The sequence below is a fragment of the Plectropomus leopardus genome, chromosome 3 (genome assembly GCF_026936395.1).
Source record: "Plectropomus leopardus strain MGB_pleo_1.0 chromosome 3, ASM2693639v1, whole genome shotgun sequence".
Taxonomy (NCBI): Eukaryota; Metazoa; Chordata; class Actinopteri; order Perciformes; family Serranidae; genus Plectropomus; species Plectropomus leopardus.
In genome coordinates this window covers 10766754-10788004 of record NC_142178.1, presented here as the reverse complement: position 1 = coordinate 10788004, position 21251 = coordinate 10766754, and the positions used below count along the sequence as shown (strand labels likewise).

Below are 21251 nucleotides of genomic sequence, written 5' to 3'. Positions count from 1 at the left end.
ATTGTAATATGCCATGTTGGGCTTTGATTTGTTTTAAATAGGCATTTGTCATTAAATTTTGGTAATGACTACTTAAAGGGTAACATTGGCATTTTTCAACCTGGACTCTTTTTTCCTATGTTTTGGTGTCAACATGACTTTGTGAACAACATTTTTTTAATTAGTTCAGCATTGAGAGAGAGGGCTGCAGCCGGCAGCCCCATGATACCCACAATGTAACCAGATGGGGCAATTGTGCACCATCACTGTATGTCCATATAAAGTTGTTACTTTTGCCACAGACAGTCTCATATTGTTTTTATTGTTATTATTAATTGTATGAAGAGTCTCTTAACCTTTCCGTTGATACAGTCTTTTTTGTGTTTAAGTCTTGCTCAAAGAAAAGTGTCATTCACATTAAGAGAACCAAAACTGGGCAGCAACAAGTCCCAATCTTTCCAACAAATGCATTCTTCCTCTCTGGGCATACGGTTACAGCACCTTCGGGTAAACAGTCCCAAGCTTTGTGGACTTGCAGCAAGTAGTTTATCCTCCACTGCGTGTACCCCTCTCTCTCTCCTTGTCCACTCTTTTCCATCAGTATACCCCGGCTCAAATACATTTGGGTGGCCATTGTATATAGAGACATTATCCCCGTTGTCAAAATCAGCTTAATAATGATCGATGACCTGATCTTTTACATAACCCTTTTCTGTACCCCAACATAACACACTAGTCCCTTTCACTCACATTTCCAGCATTATTGTCTTACAACAAGTAAAGTCTTGTGAGATTTCAGAACAACATTTTTCCATGAATGAGACGTAGATACAATAACATACTGAATCAAGAGGAAAAAAAACAGAAAAATAGGGTCCAGATTGAAAAATGCCAAAGGTACTCTTTAATAATAAAAAGAAGACATATAGAGGTAGAGTAGAAGCATAAGTAATACTGAATTCCTATATTCATGTCAAAATTGTGGGATTAAGGCAAAAAAAAGAAGAAAAACATCAGTTGTTCTCATAGTTATTTCAAGAGAAGCCTAAAGTTTGCATTTTCTTATGAATAATGAGACCAAATTATACATACAGTATGGTCGTGTTATTCTTCCATCATTTAGTTCTCAATGATTGAAAGTGTTTGAACCACCAGTCAGCCAATCTGGCTGTCACAAAATGATGCCCTCTTTCGCGGCTCATTGCAAGCTTGACATTCCTCTGATGACAACTTTCGTTTGAACATCCCATCATGACTCTCTTCATTTCCATGTCGTCTGGAAAACACTACTCACTACTACCAGCCTAGCTTTTAAACGGAGCAAATCAAACAAACAATAAATCAATCTACAACTTGAACCACGCTGACTTTCTGCCAAGTGCCATCATTAGTATGGTTTATTTGCTCACCGAGCTGTTTCTAAAAGCAGAAGCAAGCGGTGGGCTGTGTTCTCTGTGGCAGCTGCTGATGTCAGTGAGCTGCAGCAGTAAAGTGCTTCTCTCCTCTCGTGCTACAGTTTATTTGGAAGTCATTAGTGCTGTCCAGCTCGGGCCCTATACATGCTCTGCTGAGGCAAAATCAAATCAGTGATCTAATTATCAGCAAGAAGTCCATCATAGGAGCAAAGCCTATTTTATTACTTACACGGCTGGCCCAATAACAGAGAGGACACTTGGAAAGTAACACACTTTTAGCTGTGGAATAATCAGGCTGGGTGACAAAGTGCTTTAAAAACACTCCTATTACCTAAAGGTCATAAACTGAGTCACTGCAAAAGCAAAAGGGGGTCCATGAATGACATTAAATTCCTAAAAGGGAAGTGCACATTACTGGAAACAACGCTGGCTTATTAAAGTAACTGCTTTTGCCCCTTTTTTTTGCAACAGAGGCGCCAAGGGTTAGGGCAAGTATATGAGTGTATTTTAAAGAAACAGCAGATGACTGATTTCATAGAAAAATTACAATTACATAAAGACTGGTATTCCGATAAGACAGTCTTCAAATATGCTTTAATGACATTACTTTGCAGTATGTATGCATGTATCACACATATTTTAGCAATCACAACTTTCATATGCAAAAGCAAAAAGCATCAGCATGTAACTACAAATACAACCAGGGTTTTCCACCCATTCATGTTTTGTGGCAGCCTGCCACAAATTAAACATCCGCTACCATGTATTGCTTTTATATTGTTGGAGCTGGAGCATTCATTTGGAGCACTATTGAAATATACCATTCGGGAAATCGAATGGTATATTCCAATTCCACCACACTCGCAGAGCACAGAGCATAGTCTGGGCACGGACAGAGCAGGAGGACATCAGGCGCAGTGAAGGTGAAACTTAACTGATCATTGCACTGGGTCTAAAAGTTTGCTTTCTCTTACCTCTGCAGCAGCTGCTCCTCTCATCCACTGATCTTATCATCTCTGACCAGATCTACAGATCAATTATCTACCCTACAAGTCTTACTCCTCAAACAGCTTTTGAGGAAAAAAGCCTACACTGTGTTGCATTCACAGACCCACAAAAATGTCAGAATTTTGAGAGGAGTTACAGAATGATTTTTTTTTTTTTAAAAAAAAAGGGACATGCGCACAATTGTTTTTAAAATGGAAGTTTGCTCCTTATTATTTCCTGATCAGATTTTTTTTGGGGTGGTTGGAAAAAAGTAGGCCTATAGGTTTTAGTGTCAACCCAACTCCTTTATTATCGCTGAGTCTGAACACAGTGTAGAGATAGTTTGTCTGTCATCATGAGAAAATATCTTTGCAGCATTTGGTTTCATATAGGTTTTACTGGCCAAAGACAAAAGCCTGGTGTTGCTGATGTTCTTATAACATTGGATATTCACCCTCAGTGACGGATGTCCTGCTGGATTGGAAAGCAGAAGCTCTCGTGTGTATTGTCAAATACATGGCTTTCCTTGAATTTAAGCTAATGTTGCATAGAAAGATGTCTTAGCCTATTACTGGTTTTTCCAGCCTTTCTTGAAATTATCATTTTACAGACATTGCAAACATCACTGCTGTCATCTCTCTTGGTGAAATAAAGTAAACCATTGTAGTGTTTCTTCCTCTCTACCATTATTTGACGCAAGTTCCCAGCAGTGTAGATGCCTGGGTTTGACATCATTGTTTTGCAATGCAGAACTGTCAAACAAAAAAATCATGCCAGCACTGATAAAAGAAAATGATATGATTTAGATGGATCGTGCAGTTTGGAACCTGTTCTACAGGTTCTTGATTCTTGATCCCCATCCCTAAAGTTCCTTCTTTGCTAAATCACTCTGGATAATTGTGAAAGGTAGTGAGTAAGTGAAAGGTAAAGTTTGTTTAGAAGCAAAGGCTTGTTACTAGACAACACAAGATGTAACTTTTGGACAGAGCTGCTACTGTCATGCAAAAAAGACGTCCACTTCTTCTTATCTCCAAAAGTCAGACAAAACCAGAGTGCACATGTGGTCAGACCTGCTGCAATGCCTTAGAGAAAATATCTCTCACATCCATCTCAAATTTGTTCCAGAAGGTCTCAATCCAAATGAGGGTCTGTTTCCCTCCAGTCCCGGATGTACTGTACACTTTGTGGCTATTACAGCGTTCTCAGTTAAGATAGGAGTTGCAATACCAAGCAGCCCAAAGAATTATTATCAAAGAGACAGGGAAAAACAGGGACGGGACATGGAAAGGCCATGGTTGTGATAGTTAATGTGGGAACACATCTGCTAGAGCTGTCAGGGGTCTGAGGAACATTCAAAATTAGATCTGGATGTGGAGACAAATATACGGAACAAATGGCAGTGACTTGATTCATCTGAATGGTTTATTTGTGGTGAACTCAGAGAAGCAGATTTAGTTCAGCTGGAAACTCCTGTTGAACTTCAAACATGCTGAAAGGTGGTGGAAAATAGATGAACTCATCCTTCATTCATGCAATTAGTCAAGCCTATTCCTGATCTTGATGGAGCCGTGCGGTCTGAGATACACCTGAAAATGAATCTGCCCTTTGTTTGCGTGGATTGCTGTGTCTCTATGTCTGTCTACATCACATGGTTTTCACTCACACATGCTGTAGATAGGAGTTTGTACAGTACATGGGATATGTCATAGCTGCAGTACCTCACCACCAGTCAAATTCAATCGAGAAGAAGTCCAAAAAGAATAGGACGAACTCAAACTCTCGCCTCTCCTTTCAAAAAGCCACTATTTTAATGAGCTAGCCACTGTCTGTCACTCACTAGTATAAGTCACTGCCGTGGACTGATGTCATCGTTCCAGGCCACACTCTGAGAAATATCAACACTTATAAAGTAAAATTTATGTTGATCTTTCTTGGTGGGAGGGGAGACTACTGCTGAGGCAAGCCATTTCAGTCGGTATGTGCCAAACTATTTCCTGCAACATTTAAATTGGAAATAAAAATATACTATCTTTGGTAACATCATAGCAGAAATATGAGAAATGAACTTGACGACAGCACGTCATTTAAATAATCTTAACACACTGACAATCATTATTGAATTTCTCTTTTTGTTATGACTGGCACGAAAGTTGGCAAAATCCTCAGTGTGCAGCAGATTAATGTTATGAGCCGTAAAGCAGGCTGAACTTGAGGTAATCGGTCTGCTTACTCATTTCTACATTTTAGTCTATTCTGATCCGGTCGAGACTGAGATGGGAGTTACTGAGGGCTTTGGGTTCATCTCTAAACCTTTTAAAAAACGGGTCATCTTCCTTGCTGACCTCAGCTGGATTTGTTTCCCAAAAAGGAAATGACTGCAACCTCCACTGCACTTGGGTCATGAGCTAGACTCCAGGAGCCAAACTACAAAGAGCTTAATCTATTTATAGGAAAACAGTGCTACAGTACAGTGATCAGGGGGAAAAGGAACCCTACAAGACAGAAAGACAGTCGGACGCCAAGGTTACACACCAATTGTCAAGATCACCAAGGAGCCATGCCATTCCCCTGCTTTATTACTTAAATCCATTTTCCCTGCCTCTCCGAAAACATAAAACTATGCTGTTACTTTTTATACTGTTGATTTTGACATTTAATACAAGGTAGAAATGCAGTACCTAGAAAGCTGTCTCGTGTAATAATAATAAAAACTAATTTAAGTAAAAGTCTAGAAGAAAAACAGTAATTTTCATTTTTTGATGCAGTAAACCTTAATTCAACTCATTGTCTCATATTAGGAAAACAGTAGAAGGACAGGTGACACTTGAAACGTAGTTTGAATCAATGCAGAGTTAATGTTACAATAACAAGGATATAAAACTTAGAAATACAAAAGCTACTTTCCTTGCATACTGGATTAACTACCAAAGAAAGCTGGAGTGAGTGCTGGGTCTTCAGGGCCGCAAAGCCTGAAGGCATCCAACAGAAAAGTCACAACACTCTCATAAACATATTTTATATCGCACTGAATTTTGTTTTGTAATAAATAAAACTGCCATAGCAACAGCACTGCTACAGAGGAACTTGGTATGCTCAGTAGGAATGGGAGGACATCTCTGTTTCTGATTGCTGTTTTCTTATTTGGGGATTTGTAAATCGCCAACGTGACCCAGAGAATTGTGAGCTAAAACAACACACACACAAGACTGACAGTGAAAATAAACAAGGGAGATGATCACATTGACTGACAGCATGCAGAGTTTGTCAGCCCAGCAGACTCTGAGAATATGACTGTCTGGCTGGCAGAGATGGGACCAAGTCAATGTTTTACAAGTCACAATTAAGTCTCAAGTCTTTGCACTCAAGGCCCAAGTCAAGAAAAGTAAGTCCTGAGTCAAGCTAAGGCTGACAAGTCCTAAGTCAAGTCTTAAGTCCTAAACTTTGAGTTTCAAGTTCTAAACAAGCCACTCTTCAATTAATGTAATGACATTAATGATATTAAATTTACAAATTCATGCTTTTTAAAATTTGTATTTACTCATTTACTAATAAACTTAACTCACTAACTCTGTTAAAATAGCTTTGACTTACTCCTCTTGGTACAACTTCAAATGTTGAATTTAGTTGGAAGTTGTGCGTCATCGCCCTCTCTTGTTTGTTTTTTTTTTTCATTTTTTGTTGATCAACACATATTTTTTTATATGCACACTAAACCTTTGGACTTTCCTTGGTTCCCTTACTCCCAAGGCTAACCTGTTACACTAACACTATTATTCATGGGAGGGAGATCTATGAGTAATGTAGTCAAATACTATTTTTAAAGCCCCCCTGGGTGGTTTCTAGATGAAACCCTTGGAATATCAAATTCTCATGTTTAGAAGGTAGACAGGTTCTGGATAGAACCCGGACAGAAGGTCAAAGGAAGTCCTGATTAGAACGTTTCACAGATAGTTCAAGGCATAACCCTTTAAGTTAGGATCTAGGTATTGCATGGGTTCCAGGTGGAATGTTTAAATGGAACGAGGTACCGTAAAGGGTCCTCCTGTGGGGACAAGCCGAAGAACCCTATTTGGTTCTAGTTAGCACCATTATTTGCAAGAGTCTACAGTCCTCTGAGAGCAATGCATTAAAATTCGTCAATTGCTCATGGTTGCAGCGTTCTGGCAGATTTTTTTAGCTTGCCTGAATATACTGAAAATATAGAAATAAATACATAAACATATTTTCTAGTGTAGGTAACGCTACTCACACTCCTTTATCAAAACTTGCGAGTTACTCCAAAGAACCCTAAATCAGGCTTCTGGAACGTGGGGACCTTACCAGCAGTCACAAGGTCGACATCTGCATGAATGATATATCCCCACTCTCCATCCTGTGAAGCACTAAGAAACAAAGATTTCTCCTATAACTCAGTGTGAGAGGATACAGAAGAGACACAGAGATGGAAGAAATGTGAAAGAGGTTGTAAAATAAAGAACTGTTGAAAAGAGGCAAAAGTAGAACAGGGAGTGAAATGAGTGATGGAAGGGCAGCAAAGGTCCCACAAAAGGAAAGAAACGCAGGGAGGTAAAGAAAAGCTGTGGAAGGCCGGAGGCCTGCAGGCCCTGTGAATCATTGCCTGGTGTCAGCAGGCCTTATGAACCTGAAGCTCAGCCATAAATTGTGGAGAGACCGTGAGGAGCTCAGACTGGTCCCCCATGGAAATTCTATGTCTACACTTTTATCAACCGGCTGCATGAACACAAGTTTCATTGCATGCACCATGAATATCTTTGGTAATAAACAAAAGGCAGTGTATAAGTACTATTATATCATGATATAATAAAACCAAGATATGCTTTCCTTTGAAAAAAAGCTGGTGGAAATGTGTGCGGGCTTCTACAAATGAGTACCATTTGGATTTCTCCACATGGAGCCGATTACAATACCCACAGGTGGCATAGATATTTTGGGCCATTACAGAAATAAAGAGTTGAGTTCCCATCAAATTTATATTTAAGAGTCATGTGGGGGTCTAAACACGGGAGTAGTGACAAGCTTTTGTTTCCGTGGCCAAAACCATTTGCCTTCTCACTCTCTTGCAGTGGAGCTGGTGTAATTCTCAGTTACAGCTCTCCCATCACCCTTTCAGGTTTGTATTATTGGAAACACTGACATCAAGCTGAAAGAACGAGAAGAAAAACACGCCAGTCGGAGCATTAGAGCAATGATCCATCTCTAGTTCAATACGGGAACAGGAGAGCGGGCTAAAAACAATCAGCTTTCCTGTCTTTCTCTTCCATTCTCCCATCAGTATTCAACCAAACATCTGCCATTCCTTCCCAGCAGAAGGGAAGGTCGTTTGTTTCCATGCCGAGATCACTCGGTTATACAACTGGACTTGTTTGGGTACAACTACTCAGACAGGATATTACAGGATAGTACAACGCCTTCTTTTCCCAACTGGAGGATGGTCATTAGGGTAGAGACAGACAATAACTGACTGTACTGTAGGTGTGAAAGACAACTGCAGATGAGCTGCTTGTTAAGGATCTCCTCTAAGGTTGCCACAAAAATTACGAACATTCAAAACTATCATTTTAACTTCATGCTGCACTCCATAAATTTGGTTTAAAAAGGTCTTCTCTGTAGAGAATTACACTTTATCACTATGTTTGTTTCTAACTGTACAATTCAGAATAGCAGCAGAATAGGACTGGGCAACATACATCAACATTACATCAATATCGTGATATGAGGCTAGATATTGCCTTCAATTTTGGATATCAAAATATCGTAAGTATTGTCTTTTCTTGGTTTTAGAGCAGTGTTTTCTGCACATTAGTTTATTTGTGTGCCCACGATGAGTAAGACATCTAAATCTATTTTTGAAGCTGGATAATTCATGAGGAGCCCTAATGGGATATTCTGTATATACTGTTTGGCTATTTATAGCACCACACTGTCTGAGTGCACAATACAATCGGGCAGAGATGGAGAAACAGAACTTCAGGTGCACTGAAAGTGAATCAGCTGTGAATGCATTCATAGATCAATTATCCACCCCGTAAGTTACAAACTGCTGCTGAGGAAGAAAGAACTCATGGAGAGCTCTGCTGGCGCTGCATTGACAGACCAGCAAAAACCTCTGACTTTAGAGAGGGGACACAGAAAGATACAAAGGACACACAGGCATTTACAAATAGTCAACCTTACATTGTCGTTGCAATATCAGTAAAAAATATTGTGAAATTAGATTTTTTCCATATCACCCAGCCCTAGGTGTAAAGAGACATAAATCTTGATTGATATATTGATTCAATAATCGTCATCTTTAAGATACGCAGTTGATTTGAAATTTCCATGGTAGTCTGTGTCATTGTTTCCTTCAAAGCATGACTCCTCCCGACACATTCAAATAGCACTAGCAGCCTAGTGCATGCAAACAACAGAAAGCAGCTATAAAAAATAACAATGAGGATATTTATTGGGCCCGTGAATTGAATCTAACTGACCGTTGCAGAAATTGTGATATCAACAAACATTGCATCATTGTCCAAAAAATCAATAATGTATCGTGATAAAACTACCCCACAAATTACTGAAGCCCGAAGACTATCTGGCTTGCCATGGAGAGAAAGGAATCAGGTCTAGGCTCTACCAAATCCTAAGTGTTTGTGGTAAAGACACCAGTCCCAACAGTGCCTCTCAGCCTCACCACTCCATTATTAGTGCTGTGGGCTAAACTATCCACTCTGCTCTTTTATCAACCTACAGTTTCTAAACTGTGAAGTGTCTTCCCCTGATTGTCAGAAAACAATCTGACAGACTAATGCACATTCTGGGCTCGTTTTCAATGTAAACATTAGAGATAGCTCAAACAATGATTTTTTTTTTAAAACAACAGGAATACACTTGTACATCCTCTTTGTAAGGTAACACTCTCAGACCATGGCCTATTAACTGCTGTAGTCTTCTGAAAGCGATGCATTAAAGGATCTAATTGTTCACCAGTTGACAGACAATCGTCCCAAAGTCTTAAGTCTCAAGTACCGCCTGTCTGAGCATAAAAACAGTCTGGAGCAATGCACTCTGATCTGTATAGCACATTATACCTGTGATGGAAGCTATTTTTGGACTGATGAGAGGCATTTAGCCAGAAATAACTCAAAAGTGCCATTATCTCTGGGCAGATCTGATTCCAGAGCACACGCAAAAAGAGAGGTCACTTTGTTCTGTGGGATATATGACAAAGGATAACCTGGTAGACACGGTCGTGACCTGAATGTGAGGTCAGTCGCTCTGACAATGGCAGTGTGAGGGCGTGTGTGTGCTTGTTACTAACTATGTCAGTGTTGTGGTGGTGTGAGGGAGTATCACTGTCCAGCAAGTTACATGAGGCAAATCGTTCCATTGCAGAACAAGTATGTCTGATTGCTTTTGCACAGCCATGTGTAATGTGTCTGGAATTTTTTTTTTTTTCGATGAATATGTACAGACGCACATGCAAATTAAACTTTACCATTCTGTTCGTCCAGCTCATTGCCTATTTCCTGGCCCATTATCTTCTGTCGGCTGATGACAGCTGCTAGTGCATCCAGGCCTGCATCCTGGACTGTGAAGTGAGAGGAAAGAAAAAATAAACTTTTTTTTACACTTGAGACACACATGAGACAAAGGAAGAGTCAAACAGAAAGAGCTCTGAGATTATGCAATGCCAGAACAAAATACAGAGAAAAAGACTTGAGAGCTAATATTACCGCCCCTCACCAGTCAAGTTGCAATTACAGTTTACAATTATGTTCATGAAAATGTGGATGCTTAACACACATCCTCCCCTGGCAGCACAGTCGATCCGTAAAATCAGCACAATTTCAAGGTGGGCACCCAAGCTTAGTGTCACCAATTCAGTATCTGACCAAATGTCTCTCCTTCTGTTCCTGAGAGAGGACATTGAGTAATGGCCAGAAAAGTGTTTTCTGAGAACATTTTGATGTCACAGTGTCACAGTGTTTGAGCTTTTGGATATATAATATAATCACTTTATATCATCATCACTGTGTTATCTTTTTTTTTTTTTTTTTTTTTTTGGTAATAAGCATAAATTCCCTCAAAGCCTTCTTGAGATATTGTGTTCATGAGAATGAGAGGGATGCAAAGTAACAGTCATCTTGACCTTTGACTGCTGAATTCTAATCAGTTCCTTGTAGAGTCCAAACTGAAAAATTTTAGGAAATTCCTTTAAGGTGTTCTTGAGATTTCGCGTGCATGAGAATAAGACAGAAGAGGTCACAGTGACCTTGACTCTTGACCTTTGACAATCAAAATTAAATCAGTTCATTGTGAAGTGCAAGTGGACATTTGTGCCAAATCTGAAAAAATATCCCTCAAGGTGTTCTTGAGATATCATGTTCATGAAAATGATACAGATGGACAACCTGAAAACATAATGCCCCGGCCTCTGCCTTTTACCGACATGGAGGCATGAAAACACATTGGTTTTAAATTTACAGTATAATGTGATGTCAAATTTAGCGGTGGGTCAGAGGACAACTTATTAAGTTCTGCTTCAATCTTCTTTGAACAAGCCAATTGGAAGAAGGGAGAAATTATAGTACACTGCACTTGTGATATAATGAGGCAAGTATTTAGGAAATAGGAATGACAGGCTGTTGGGGTCCAGCGCAGCTCGCGGTGCCACATGTGAGTCATTCAGTGCTTTACCCCACTCAGCCGTACTCCTGTTATTATAACTGTGGCAAGCCAAGGTGGAGAGCAAAAAGCTGAAAGGAAGAGAAGAGAAGAGAAGAGAAGAGAAGAGAAGAGAAGAGAAGAGAAGAGAAGAGAAGAGAAGAAGAAAAGAAAAGAAAAGAAAAGAAAAGAAAAGAAAAGAAAAGGAAAAAGAAAAGAAAAAGAAAAGAAAAAGAAAAGAAAAAGTGTTGGCCTTCGTAGGTTTCCAAGTTTGACACACTTTCCACCACAGGAATTTTTTTATGACCGCAGGTTCAGGCACTCACCATTACCCAACTCCACCAGAAATCCCACAGGGGACCAGAAACCTCCATGTGGTTTGGTTTCACTGTCTTAAGAGGAATCTGTGATCCCAAACTGACAATAACCAGAGCCATAATGGAGACATAGCAATGAAGTGTCGCTCGGAGTCAGGTGAACTAATGTCTGGGTGTTCAAGTCATGTCAGAGTCATTCAGGAAACAGGAAAAAGCAGGCGTGGGCTTACAATATGTTTTCTAAATGTGAATTATTATGATCATCTTTTATATGCCTACAACCAGCATGGCCAAAACTATTAATCACACTGTGTCTAGAATGCTCTTGCTATTTCTCAGCTTTCTTTATTTTAGTGTGTTATTAGAAATGCCCTTTTTTTGCACTAGACAGGCAGAGGGTATTGTGTATATGTTTATGATGGGATGGATGGCCATGCTATAATTGTCGTAGAGATACAAATAAGGTCAAATATGAGTTATAATTTTTAGCCAAGTGATGCGGGTAATTGTTAATTTGGTCTTGAGGCTAATTTCATTGAAAAGAAATAAAACTTGGAAACATGTTTGGTAGATCACACAATGGAACTGGAATGGAACTGTCTCATTACGGTCAGCTGAGGCAAGAGTGACGGTTTAATCCCTCAAATGTCCTTGAACACTCAACCCACAGTGTCTTGTCTAGCAGCTTTGTCACTATTTGTGAGTGTGTGTGTGTGTGTGAGTGTGTGTGTGTGTGTGTGTGTGTGTGTGTGTGTATAAGACTGAGGAGCAAATTACAAAGCTCTGTGGCTGTTAGGGTAGAAAAGTGCTACACAACTGCAGTCCATTTAACATGTATTCAATTATGTGCAATTACCTTCAATGATTCGTTGTTGCTGCTGTTTGATCTCTCCAAAGGTCAGCCCTCTGGTCTCCTCTGATTCGTTGATCAGCCAGGGGTTGGAGGCGACACCTCCGCTCGTCCCTGCCCCTGCACCCATCAACGTCGACCTATGAACGTCAACATAACAATATTTAGTCCTTAAATGTTTCCTGGATGCTTTTCAATTTTTTTTTTTTTTACAAGAGAACCATGATGATACGTAACAAAAAAATTTGGAGACCATAAAATTACAAACACAAAAGCAAATCACACTGTTAAAGTATAAATCCAGACAGCACTGGGATTTAACTTTTCAACCTTGCCACAAAGATGTTTTTCGGGCAAGCCGCTCTTCTTCAGTGTGTACATTGGCATGTTGAAGAAGGGCATCCTGTTCTTTCCTATTTTATTCCTTACTATGAGGATCCAGCATCCAAAACCAAAAGTTTAATCATGAGTGAGCGCATTGTGTCTCATTTTACATGCTGTTAAAGTAACAAATTCAAATCACCCAACAGTGTGTTACAACTGAAAGCAGATGGCAAAAGTGCACTTTTTGTCTGTCCATCACCATTTCAGCTCACAAGTCTAAAACACCCATCGTGCATCAGTGATTTTTAGCTACATAAGTAAACACCTTCAATGTGCCTGGTTGGTATAAGAGCACAATGCACATCTGTACAACTCTCACAGCAAACACATCTGTGCAAGGCATGTTCCCTTTTAAATACTGTACTCTTTTGAACATTTTATGACAACAAAACCCTTCAGATCACAGCAAGTGTTTACTCATTTTGTCTTTTAAGTTTTTCGAACGATTGAAAAATACCAGGTTAGCTTGCGTAGTGTGTAAACGGTGCATGTTAATCTGTCACAGGACTGCGGCTGCTGGGGAGGTTTGGCTCTGACGAAGTGACAGACCAGAGAGCTCTCTGTGCTGTGCTGCGCTGTGCTAAACACCACCATGTGGTTTGAAAGCTATTCTTCTGTTAATAGCTTAAAGCTGTGCCTCAGACCCCCCCATTGCTGTCTTGCGGTGACGGGTTCAGAATCTCTGTGTGAGGCTGGATTTAACCGTGTTTGCTGTGAGCAAGTCGTCTGGTGGTCAAGCCAAGGAAAAGTGCCCTGACCCATATGTAGGAATATTAGGGAAAAAAATGCCACAACTATACTAAAGCAAACATCATGCAGGCTTCCACTGGTACATTTAAAGGTCCAGTGTGTAGGATTTAGGTGGATATATTGGCAGAAATCAAATATAATTTTTACAAAAAGTATGTTCTCGGTTGGTGTATAATCCCTTGGAAATAAGAAATCTACAGTTCAAACTCTAAAATTAGCTGTTTATTAAGGGTGGGAATCCCCAGAGGCTATATTATCATGATACTTAAATCTCATTAAAATACTAATGCGATTTTAAGCATATTGCAATGTGCCGAGGATTGTGATAACATAGTGTGATATATTGCCATTTATTAGCTTTTTCAACAACAAATCATGTCAACATCTCTTTTCCCTGTTAAGATTAAGTCTTTAGTCTGTTTATCTTACTTCAGTCAATTTTATTGTAAATGTAAAAAACGTATGTAGTGGAATGACAAAGCTATTGATTTTATGAATCTAATATGTTACCAAAAGTTGAATTTGCATATGTAATATTAATCATTTATACAATAAAAAAAAAATCAATACTCTCCATCCATGTATCTGTTGGATATTACCATGCAATAATATTCAGACACTATGCTGTATCGATTTATTTTTTTAGCCCACCCCTACTGTTATCTACAAAGGGAGCAGTTCTTCTTCCACGGAGTCCACTATGTTGCACCACCATGTTTCTACAGTAGCCTAGAACTGAAATACCAAACACTGGCCCTCAACAGTGTTATGTTTCCCCATTGGCCACCATAGTTTAAAGCCCCTCCACATTCAACAACAATAATTTGTAATGGTAAACTGGTTTATTCTATTTTTCCACCGGCTTCAATCACCTGGTCTGTTTGTTTCACAGAGGAGGAGACCTCTGGGAATAATTCGACTCCTGGTAAAAATCTACTGAACAATGAACACTGAAGGAATTCGAACTGGAAGTTTGCAATCAGCTATCCTCACCACTAGATGTCACTTAATCAGATACACTAGTCCATTAAACCCAGTCTTTTAAAGTCTAAAGTTAAAGCTGTTTTGGTTATCTCTTTTTTGCACAAGCAATGCCTAGAACTACATTTATCTCACCATGCATCTCACTGTGTGATGACTGATTCAAGCTGCTTCTGAAGTGGTCGGTGAAACACTGTCAGACCATTCTCAATGCTAACTAGCTGAAGCTGATACCATCAGAGGAGCAGGTGAGACGAGGCATTCGGTCTAATCTCTCTGACATGTCTGATTACTATGAGACTCTGTGCCAGCTTTCCACTTCCTCCACAAAAGTGCCCAGTGTGTGAAGATCCAATTAAACAGTCAATGGGGAGCACCAAAATCAGTCGGGCACATCTTTTGGCAGCAGCTAAGCGCTAGACTGCCGCCATTGGGGCTTTAGCACACAGGTCCTGACTGAATGACTTGGACAAGGGAAATTTAACTAATTACAACTATTCCTAGTGCAATCAAATACAAAAGGAAAGGTTAGGGAATAACAGATGAGAGGTGGGTCTGAGGGGTGACAAGGTGAGCCGAGCCTTCAAATGTAGGCGCCAGGTCCTTCTTTTGCTTAGTCTGAAATGGAGATGCTTAGAATGTGTTGTTTCAGGAATAGATTAAAGTCACCTCTGTAACCTCTACCCCTTTCCTTCTACCCAAAGTTCTCAGCAAAAAAAAGAGCGGCTTAGATTATTCAAGCATGGCCAATCCACCCCCTCCCACATTTTGTCCTCAGAGACCACACAGTGGGACTGGGTCCTACCCACAAATCCAAATTACCCACCACATATCACTATTAAAAGTTAGGTCTGACTGAGCGAACTAAAAACCATATGACCACATGATTACAGTTTGCCAAGCTAATTTATTAGCAAATGTCATTTGAATTTTTTTTACAGAGCCTTTTATGTAATTGGGTGTGTGGTCTGTAACAAAGATGAAAGCGTGTGCAAAGCACCGCTAAGTAGATCAATCCCAAAACCAAAGCTTGTGAAAGATATCAGAGAAAGGCAGTCTCATATCAAGGCATCAATAAAAGTGGTTTTCTAATCTGGTTCTACTGATCTGATAAAGTGATGCTTTGTTTAATTTCACACCCATTTCAGTTGCTCCCTTAAACTCCACACACACAGCTGTACTGTGTAGGAACTTCAATGCTGAGCCTCTACAAAAGCAGCGTGGAGGGACCATCTGAGAAGAATAGCCGCACATACTGTGCAAATTAGTTCCTGTTCATGTTTGTATTAAATACAATAAATATAAAAGTTTGTTTTTTTTAAATAGGGAATTACCACTTTCTGGTTGTATGCCTCTGCAAACCTGTCAAGCTGCACAGTTCACATCCATGTCTGTGAAAAATACATGCTTCACACACATCTAACCACTGGCAGCACAGATCTATAAAGTCAGCACAATTTCAAGGTGGACACCAAAGATTAGTGTCACCAGTATCTGATCAAATGTGTCCCCGTCTGTTCCATATGATGTTGAATAATGGCTTAAAAGTGTTTTTGCAGAACATTATGATTTCACAGTGAAGCTGTGGCCTTTTGGATACAAAATGTCATCATTTTATCCTATTAGACATTTGATTGAAATTTTGTCATAGTCAGTGCATGAATTCCTGAATTTTGGCCCAAAATGTTTTTTGTGAGGCCACTGTGACCACTGACCACCAATGTCTAAGATGAGTCCTAGATGTTTGTGCCAAATTTGGAGAAATGTGTTCTCAAAATATCCCATTCATAAGAATGGGACAAATGCAAGGTCACACTGACCTAAACTTTTGACCTTTGACTACCAAAATCTAATAAGTTCATCCTTGAGTCAGGGGGGAATGTTTGTGCCAAATTAAATAAAAAAAAATCACTCAAGGCCTTCTTATGATATCATGCTCACAAGAAAGGGACAGATGAGGTCACAACATCCTTGACCATTGACCTAAGACCCCCCAAATCTCGTCAATTCATCCTTGAGTCCAGGTGGAAGTTTGTGCCAAATTTGAAGAAATTCCCTCAAGGCGGTTGAGAGATGTTGCTTCCATGAGAATAGGACAGACAGCTTGCTCCGGGCACTGAATGTGCTGGGTCCAGCATTCCAGTAAAACAATCATTTATAAGACAGATGTGAAAAGCTGGAGGTAGTTAACAACATGACACCATTTCCTCTTCCTGTCCAAACAAATATCACCTGGGCCAGACTAGGTCAAACATTACACAAAGTAATGACTGCCAGTTTTCAAAGCTGTCACATTGACATGACATCAGATGATGAAGAGGATATGAGCTGTGGCATGCAGTTCTTTGATTAGCTCCACGGGTGCTTGTATAAATGCAGAGTTATACACTGTAAACGTACTCCTTCCATCCTTGTTCATCAAGACACACACACATGCACATTCTTATGAATGAGTGTGTGTGTACATCCATTTCAGGGGGTGCCAAATGTGTGATCAGCAGAGCAAATCTCTTAATGAAAAAGAATTAGCTGTGAAGTTAGGCGCCCTGTCAAAATGGCAGACAGGCAGACTTCCTTCCGAGTGATAGCACAGGGAGAGGTCACGGCACAAGGGTCACACCGGACGTAAGAAGACTTTCACAGAAAGTTAGTGACCGGTGACACATCATCAAAGAGGAGAACGGAGCATATGACCTCTCTGGTCAAGGAAATAGACAGGAGAATGAGGAGTCATTAATTTTAATTGGACGTTCAGGACTAGATATTATATAAAAAAGAAGAATCTAGAGAGGAAAATGACAAAATGAAAGGTGGCATGTTCTGAGCAGGATGCTCAATGAAGCATCATGGGGTGATGCTTGGTTTGGTCCTTCTGACACTGATGGACAGTGACAGAAAGAGACTTGGGATGGAGAAAAATTCATCAATTTTCATGAACTACTCAAGCAAAAATCTGTGCAAGAATATTTTTCAAATTAAGAAAAACATAATAAAAACATGAACACGACTTGAGGATAGAGTCTTTGAGGCAGCAGCATGTCTTAGTGGTAAAAAAAAAAAAAGTCCACCATTGATTTCTGAGGACAAATCAATGAATCCTGCCAGCTGCAGGGGGGACAAGGAGGGGACAATTGAACTATTAGTATGAATTTAAGTGAATATCACATTGATTGTATATGTTTAAGTTATGCTATGCAGGATTCTACTATAAAAACAATGGAATAATCCCTTTCAGTCATCATTTATGACCCACTAGAGGTGTGTGGCAGTGCATTTTTCTTTTTTTGCCTTTATCAGATAGGACAGCTTTAAGCAGGAATGGGAATGGCATGCAGCGAACGGCCAAAGCCAGAATTGAACCCACGGCCGCTGCCCGGATGTAGCCTCTGTATATCAGGCGCCCACTCTACCACCTGACCCACTGAGCGCCTTTGTGGTGGTATATTTTTCAACAGGGACTATGCGCTCTGCATAAATTTTCTCATCTTTTTCTTATCTTCTGTGTTTGGGATGTTCATGGGTGTATACCCCCACAGCAATCAGGTGAGGTCAAGACTTTATAAAAAGGACGGGGCCAGGTGGAAGAGTGTAAGCAGCAGGAATGCAAGACAAAAAGCACTGAAAACACACAAATATAGCAAGGTGAAAGGCGCCAAATGAAATCCAATCTGGGGTTGCCTATCACTTTCACTGATGAGCACGTCTACCACAGACTGTTTAAAATAGTGGACGCAGCTTCCAGGCCTGACAAGTTGAAGCCAATGAAGCTGCGCCTTGAAACTGCATTATTGCAATAATATATGCAACTAAGCCAGCAGAGGGCATCTCCACAGGTGGCAGAAATCAGTCTGCTTATAAGAAAATAAGAAAATGATCCTACTTCTCCTCTGTTGATTGACCTTAGTAAACATTCTCCTAATGAGTGTATGTGCTTAATTGCTAGCTTAAAGTCTTTTAGAATACAACACAGTATTGATTTTGTAAACTGTGGTTCCAGAGCAGCAGTAGCTCAGTCCATAGAGACTTGGCTTGGGACCCAAGAGAAGACCAAGACAGACCAAGTATGGAATGTAGACTGGTAACTGAACAAAGCACCAATCCCCCAACTTTTGGCAGCCCCCTCGCTCTGACATCTCTTCATTTAATGCATGTGTATTGGTCCTATTTGTGCATATGTGTGTATCAGGCCTGTGTATGTAACATGTAAATAACAACAGAGTGATTCCACTCACAACAGCAGAAAATACTTAATGATTCTAATTAATAATATTTAATAATTAATAATTTTATTAAGGTAACGAGTCAGTCCTTCATAGCTTCATCACACCTCTTTGTCTTCAAAATTGCACCCTGTTTCACAATAATTTGGAGGACCTCTAATTTAAGAAAAAAAAAATTCTTGATTTTATTTTAAGTTGAAGTTTAAGGTATGTTTTTCACACAAAATACATAAAATAGCAAACAGTATATGGTGCACGGGGAGGCAGAAAACCGGTTGGGCTTCCCTGAAAAATAACCTAACCTAATAACCTAAAAATAACCCACCTAAAAATATTTAAAATTTCACAATGTTATAAAAAATTAACGCAAAATGACACCATAAAAATGAGAGCAAACAACAATAAAAATGATTCAAAGTAATAAGTAATAAGAAAGCAAAAATGTGAGTATACCTGAGTACCTGAGTATAATGTGTATGAAAGTGTGTATATGCATATATGTATGTGCATATATGTATGTGTGCAGACCTTAATGACAAGAATATTGGTGTGTAGACTCTGTTGAGCCCTCAGCAACAGCAGTGACGGACTAGATGTCACTGTGAGTGAAACAAATCAACATGGACACATGGACAGAAATATATATGTGTATATATATATATATATATATATATATAGAGAGAGAGAGAGAGAGAGAGAGAGAAGTAGTAACAAAACAGCTGTTAAATGGACGTTTAAGCATCTCTTATAAATGTCCTAGATTAACAGTTTTTGTCAGGTGGAAAAAGCCATTCTGTAATTTGACACCCCTGAACCTTACTGAAAGCTGACCTCTGCAAGTAAGAAATTAAGGAGGATGGAGATCTGAAAATGATGAGTTCGGTAAGAATGAACCTGTGAATTAAATAAATAAATAAATAATTCACAAATAAATGTTAATACCTGGAAGGTTCAGGCTCCGGGATGTCGCCCTTGAAGGTGGCATTGAGTTGCTTCTCTCGGGTTAGCAGGTCATCAATTAGGTTCTGCCTCCTATCAGCTTCTGACTGTATTCTGATGAAGCTATGTTAAGGTCATGCAAAAGGTCAACGTTATTTAAACAACTGTCAGTGACAGCGGATGGAAGATGCTCCGAACACTTTTCTTTGGGTCAGTTTGGACTTAACCCAAAAACACAGAAACCTTTCTTGAAGGAAACACTTTCAGATGTTTTCACAACACTCTAATGCCCTCTATAGGAAGACAACTACTACTGCAAAAGTAATCCAAAACTGTAATCTCAAACTCATGAATTCCAGTGTGAAGAACATTCTTAGAGGAGAGGATACAAGCGCCGGGATGATGATGCTCGCAACAGACCCTCTTTAAGCTGGGCGATGTTCTGTTTGAGTTTCTGCAGCGATGCTCGTAGTGTCATGTTGATCTGAAAAAACAGACGATATTCACACCAACTAAGAGCCTGACTATATCAGATGAAATTCATAGCCAAAGCCACTTCATTTATAAGCGTAACACCTTACCTTTGCAGGGTTCCCCCCTGTTCTCTGCTGCCTGCTTCGTTCATGAATGTTTTCTGCTATTTCCTGTGCCAAGCGACAAGTGGCATCATAGTTCTGCAACCTATGGATCAATAAATGAGATAAAGATGTAAGTAAAATTGGCCTGTCATTACTGACATGACACACAGCAGCTACAGAAAAATTATAGAGCAACCCAGAGACCCCTGTTAACCCAGTCACGTGGTAAATTAGAGGATGTGTGAAATAAAATTGTCAGTCACTGGTCTATGGATTTGTAGAGGGGGAAAACAATTCACTTATCTTTTCCTAATGTTGTGCAACCTGCACAACTCGTATTTTAAGAATACTTTATGATAAAATACAATAATAAAAACTCGCTTTGCCATCTCGGTTTTTTTTTAAATAACATAGAGCTTTATGTAACTCATTGGCCTTTTTATTGCTGGAGTTTATGCAGATATACCACTAAATGTCTAAAAAAGGTAAATACACACCACTGACTGACAGCCTCAAAAGTTTGAGCTGCACCATTTGTATTTAACACGGGGTTAATGCATTGTATTGTGGATGTTTGTGTTTTTAAATGTTTATTAAGTCGGGCAAAACGTAAGCATTTGAGCCCAAGCTTTAGCTATCATGTGACATTTTTAGCTTCGTTATATTCCTCTTTCGATTCTGCTAACGTTACCATACTTCAATGTGGATAGTGAAAAGAATACTAATTAACACGAATTTCCTTGCCCTGAATCGCACATAACACATGACGAAACGGCTTTGTAAAGACCTATTACATGTAAAAGTTTTTGTATTTGCTTAATCTTTATAAGGAACAGCTAGCTGCCACTTTAGCTAACAGGATACAGAGGGAGTAGCTAACTTCTCCGGGTTAAAAACGTCATTTATTGTACTAAATAATACAGTTGAGACCATATTTTATAGCCTATGAACGCATTACTTACCACGGGTCCTGAGACATTGTGATTTAAGTTTGATATACAGAGAAAATCCACTTAGTTTGAACCATCCGGCAGTAATCACCACCAAACTGTCCCTTGTTTGGGTGTGACGTCACTACGGCAGGCTGCGAGGAACAGTCGACCCCAGAGCCGCGTTTCTTCAGCTTTGCAGAAAAAATTTGCTGACAGCAATAACTGTTGCAACTGTTGTCTGGTTATAGG

General features: G+C 39.6%; 1 protein-coding gene across 1 annotated transcript in view; it reads right to left on the bottom strand.

The window, feature by feature from the left end:
• Positions 1-21181, bottom strand: part of stx8 (syntaxin 8) — a 59424-nt gene extending 38243 nt beyond the window's left edge. Inside the window, exons 1-6 of the mRNA XM_042485413.2 lie at positions 21033-21181; positions 20074-20173; positions 19882-19976; positions 19496-19606; positions 12225-12358; positions 9883-9975 (exon numbers count right to left, since the gene is read on the bottom strand). Coding sequence (XP_042341347.2) covers positions 9883-9975; positions 12225-12358; positions 19496-19606; positions 19882-19976; positions 20074-20173; positions 21033-21049 — 550 coding nt within the window. The 5' untranslated portion in view covers positions 21050-21181. The remainder of the gene's footprint in view (positions 1-9882; positions 9976-12224; positions 12359-19495; positions 19607-19881; positions 19977-20073; positions 20174-21032) is intronic.
• Positions 21182-21251: the final 70 nt, after the last annotated feature.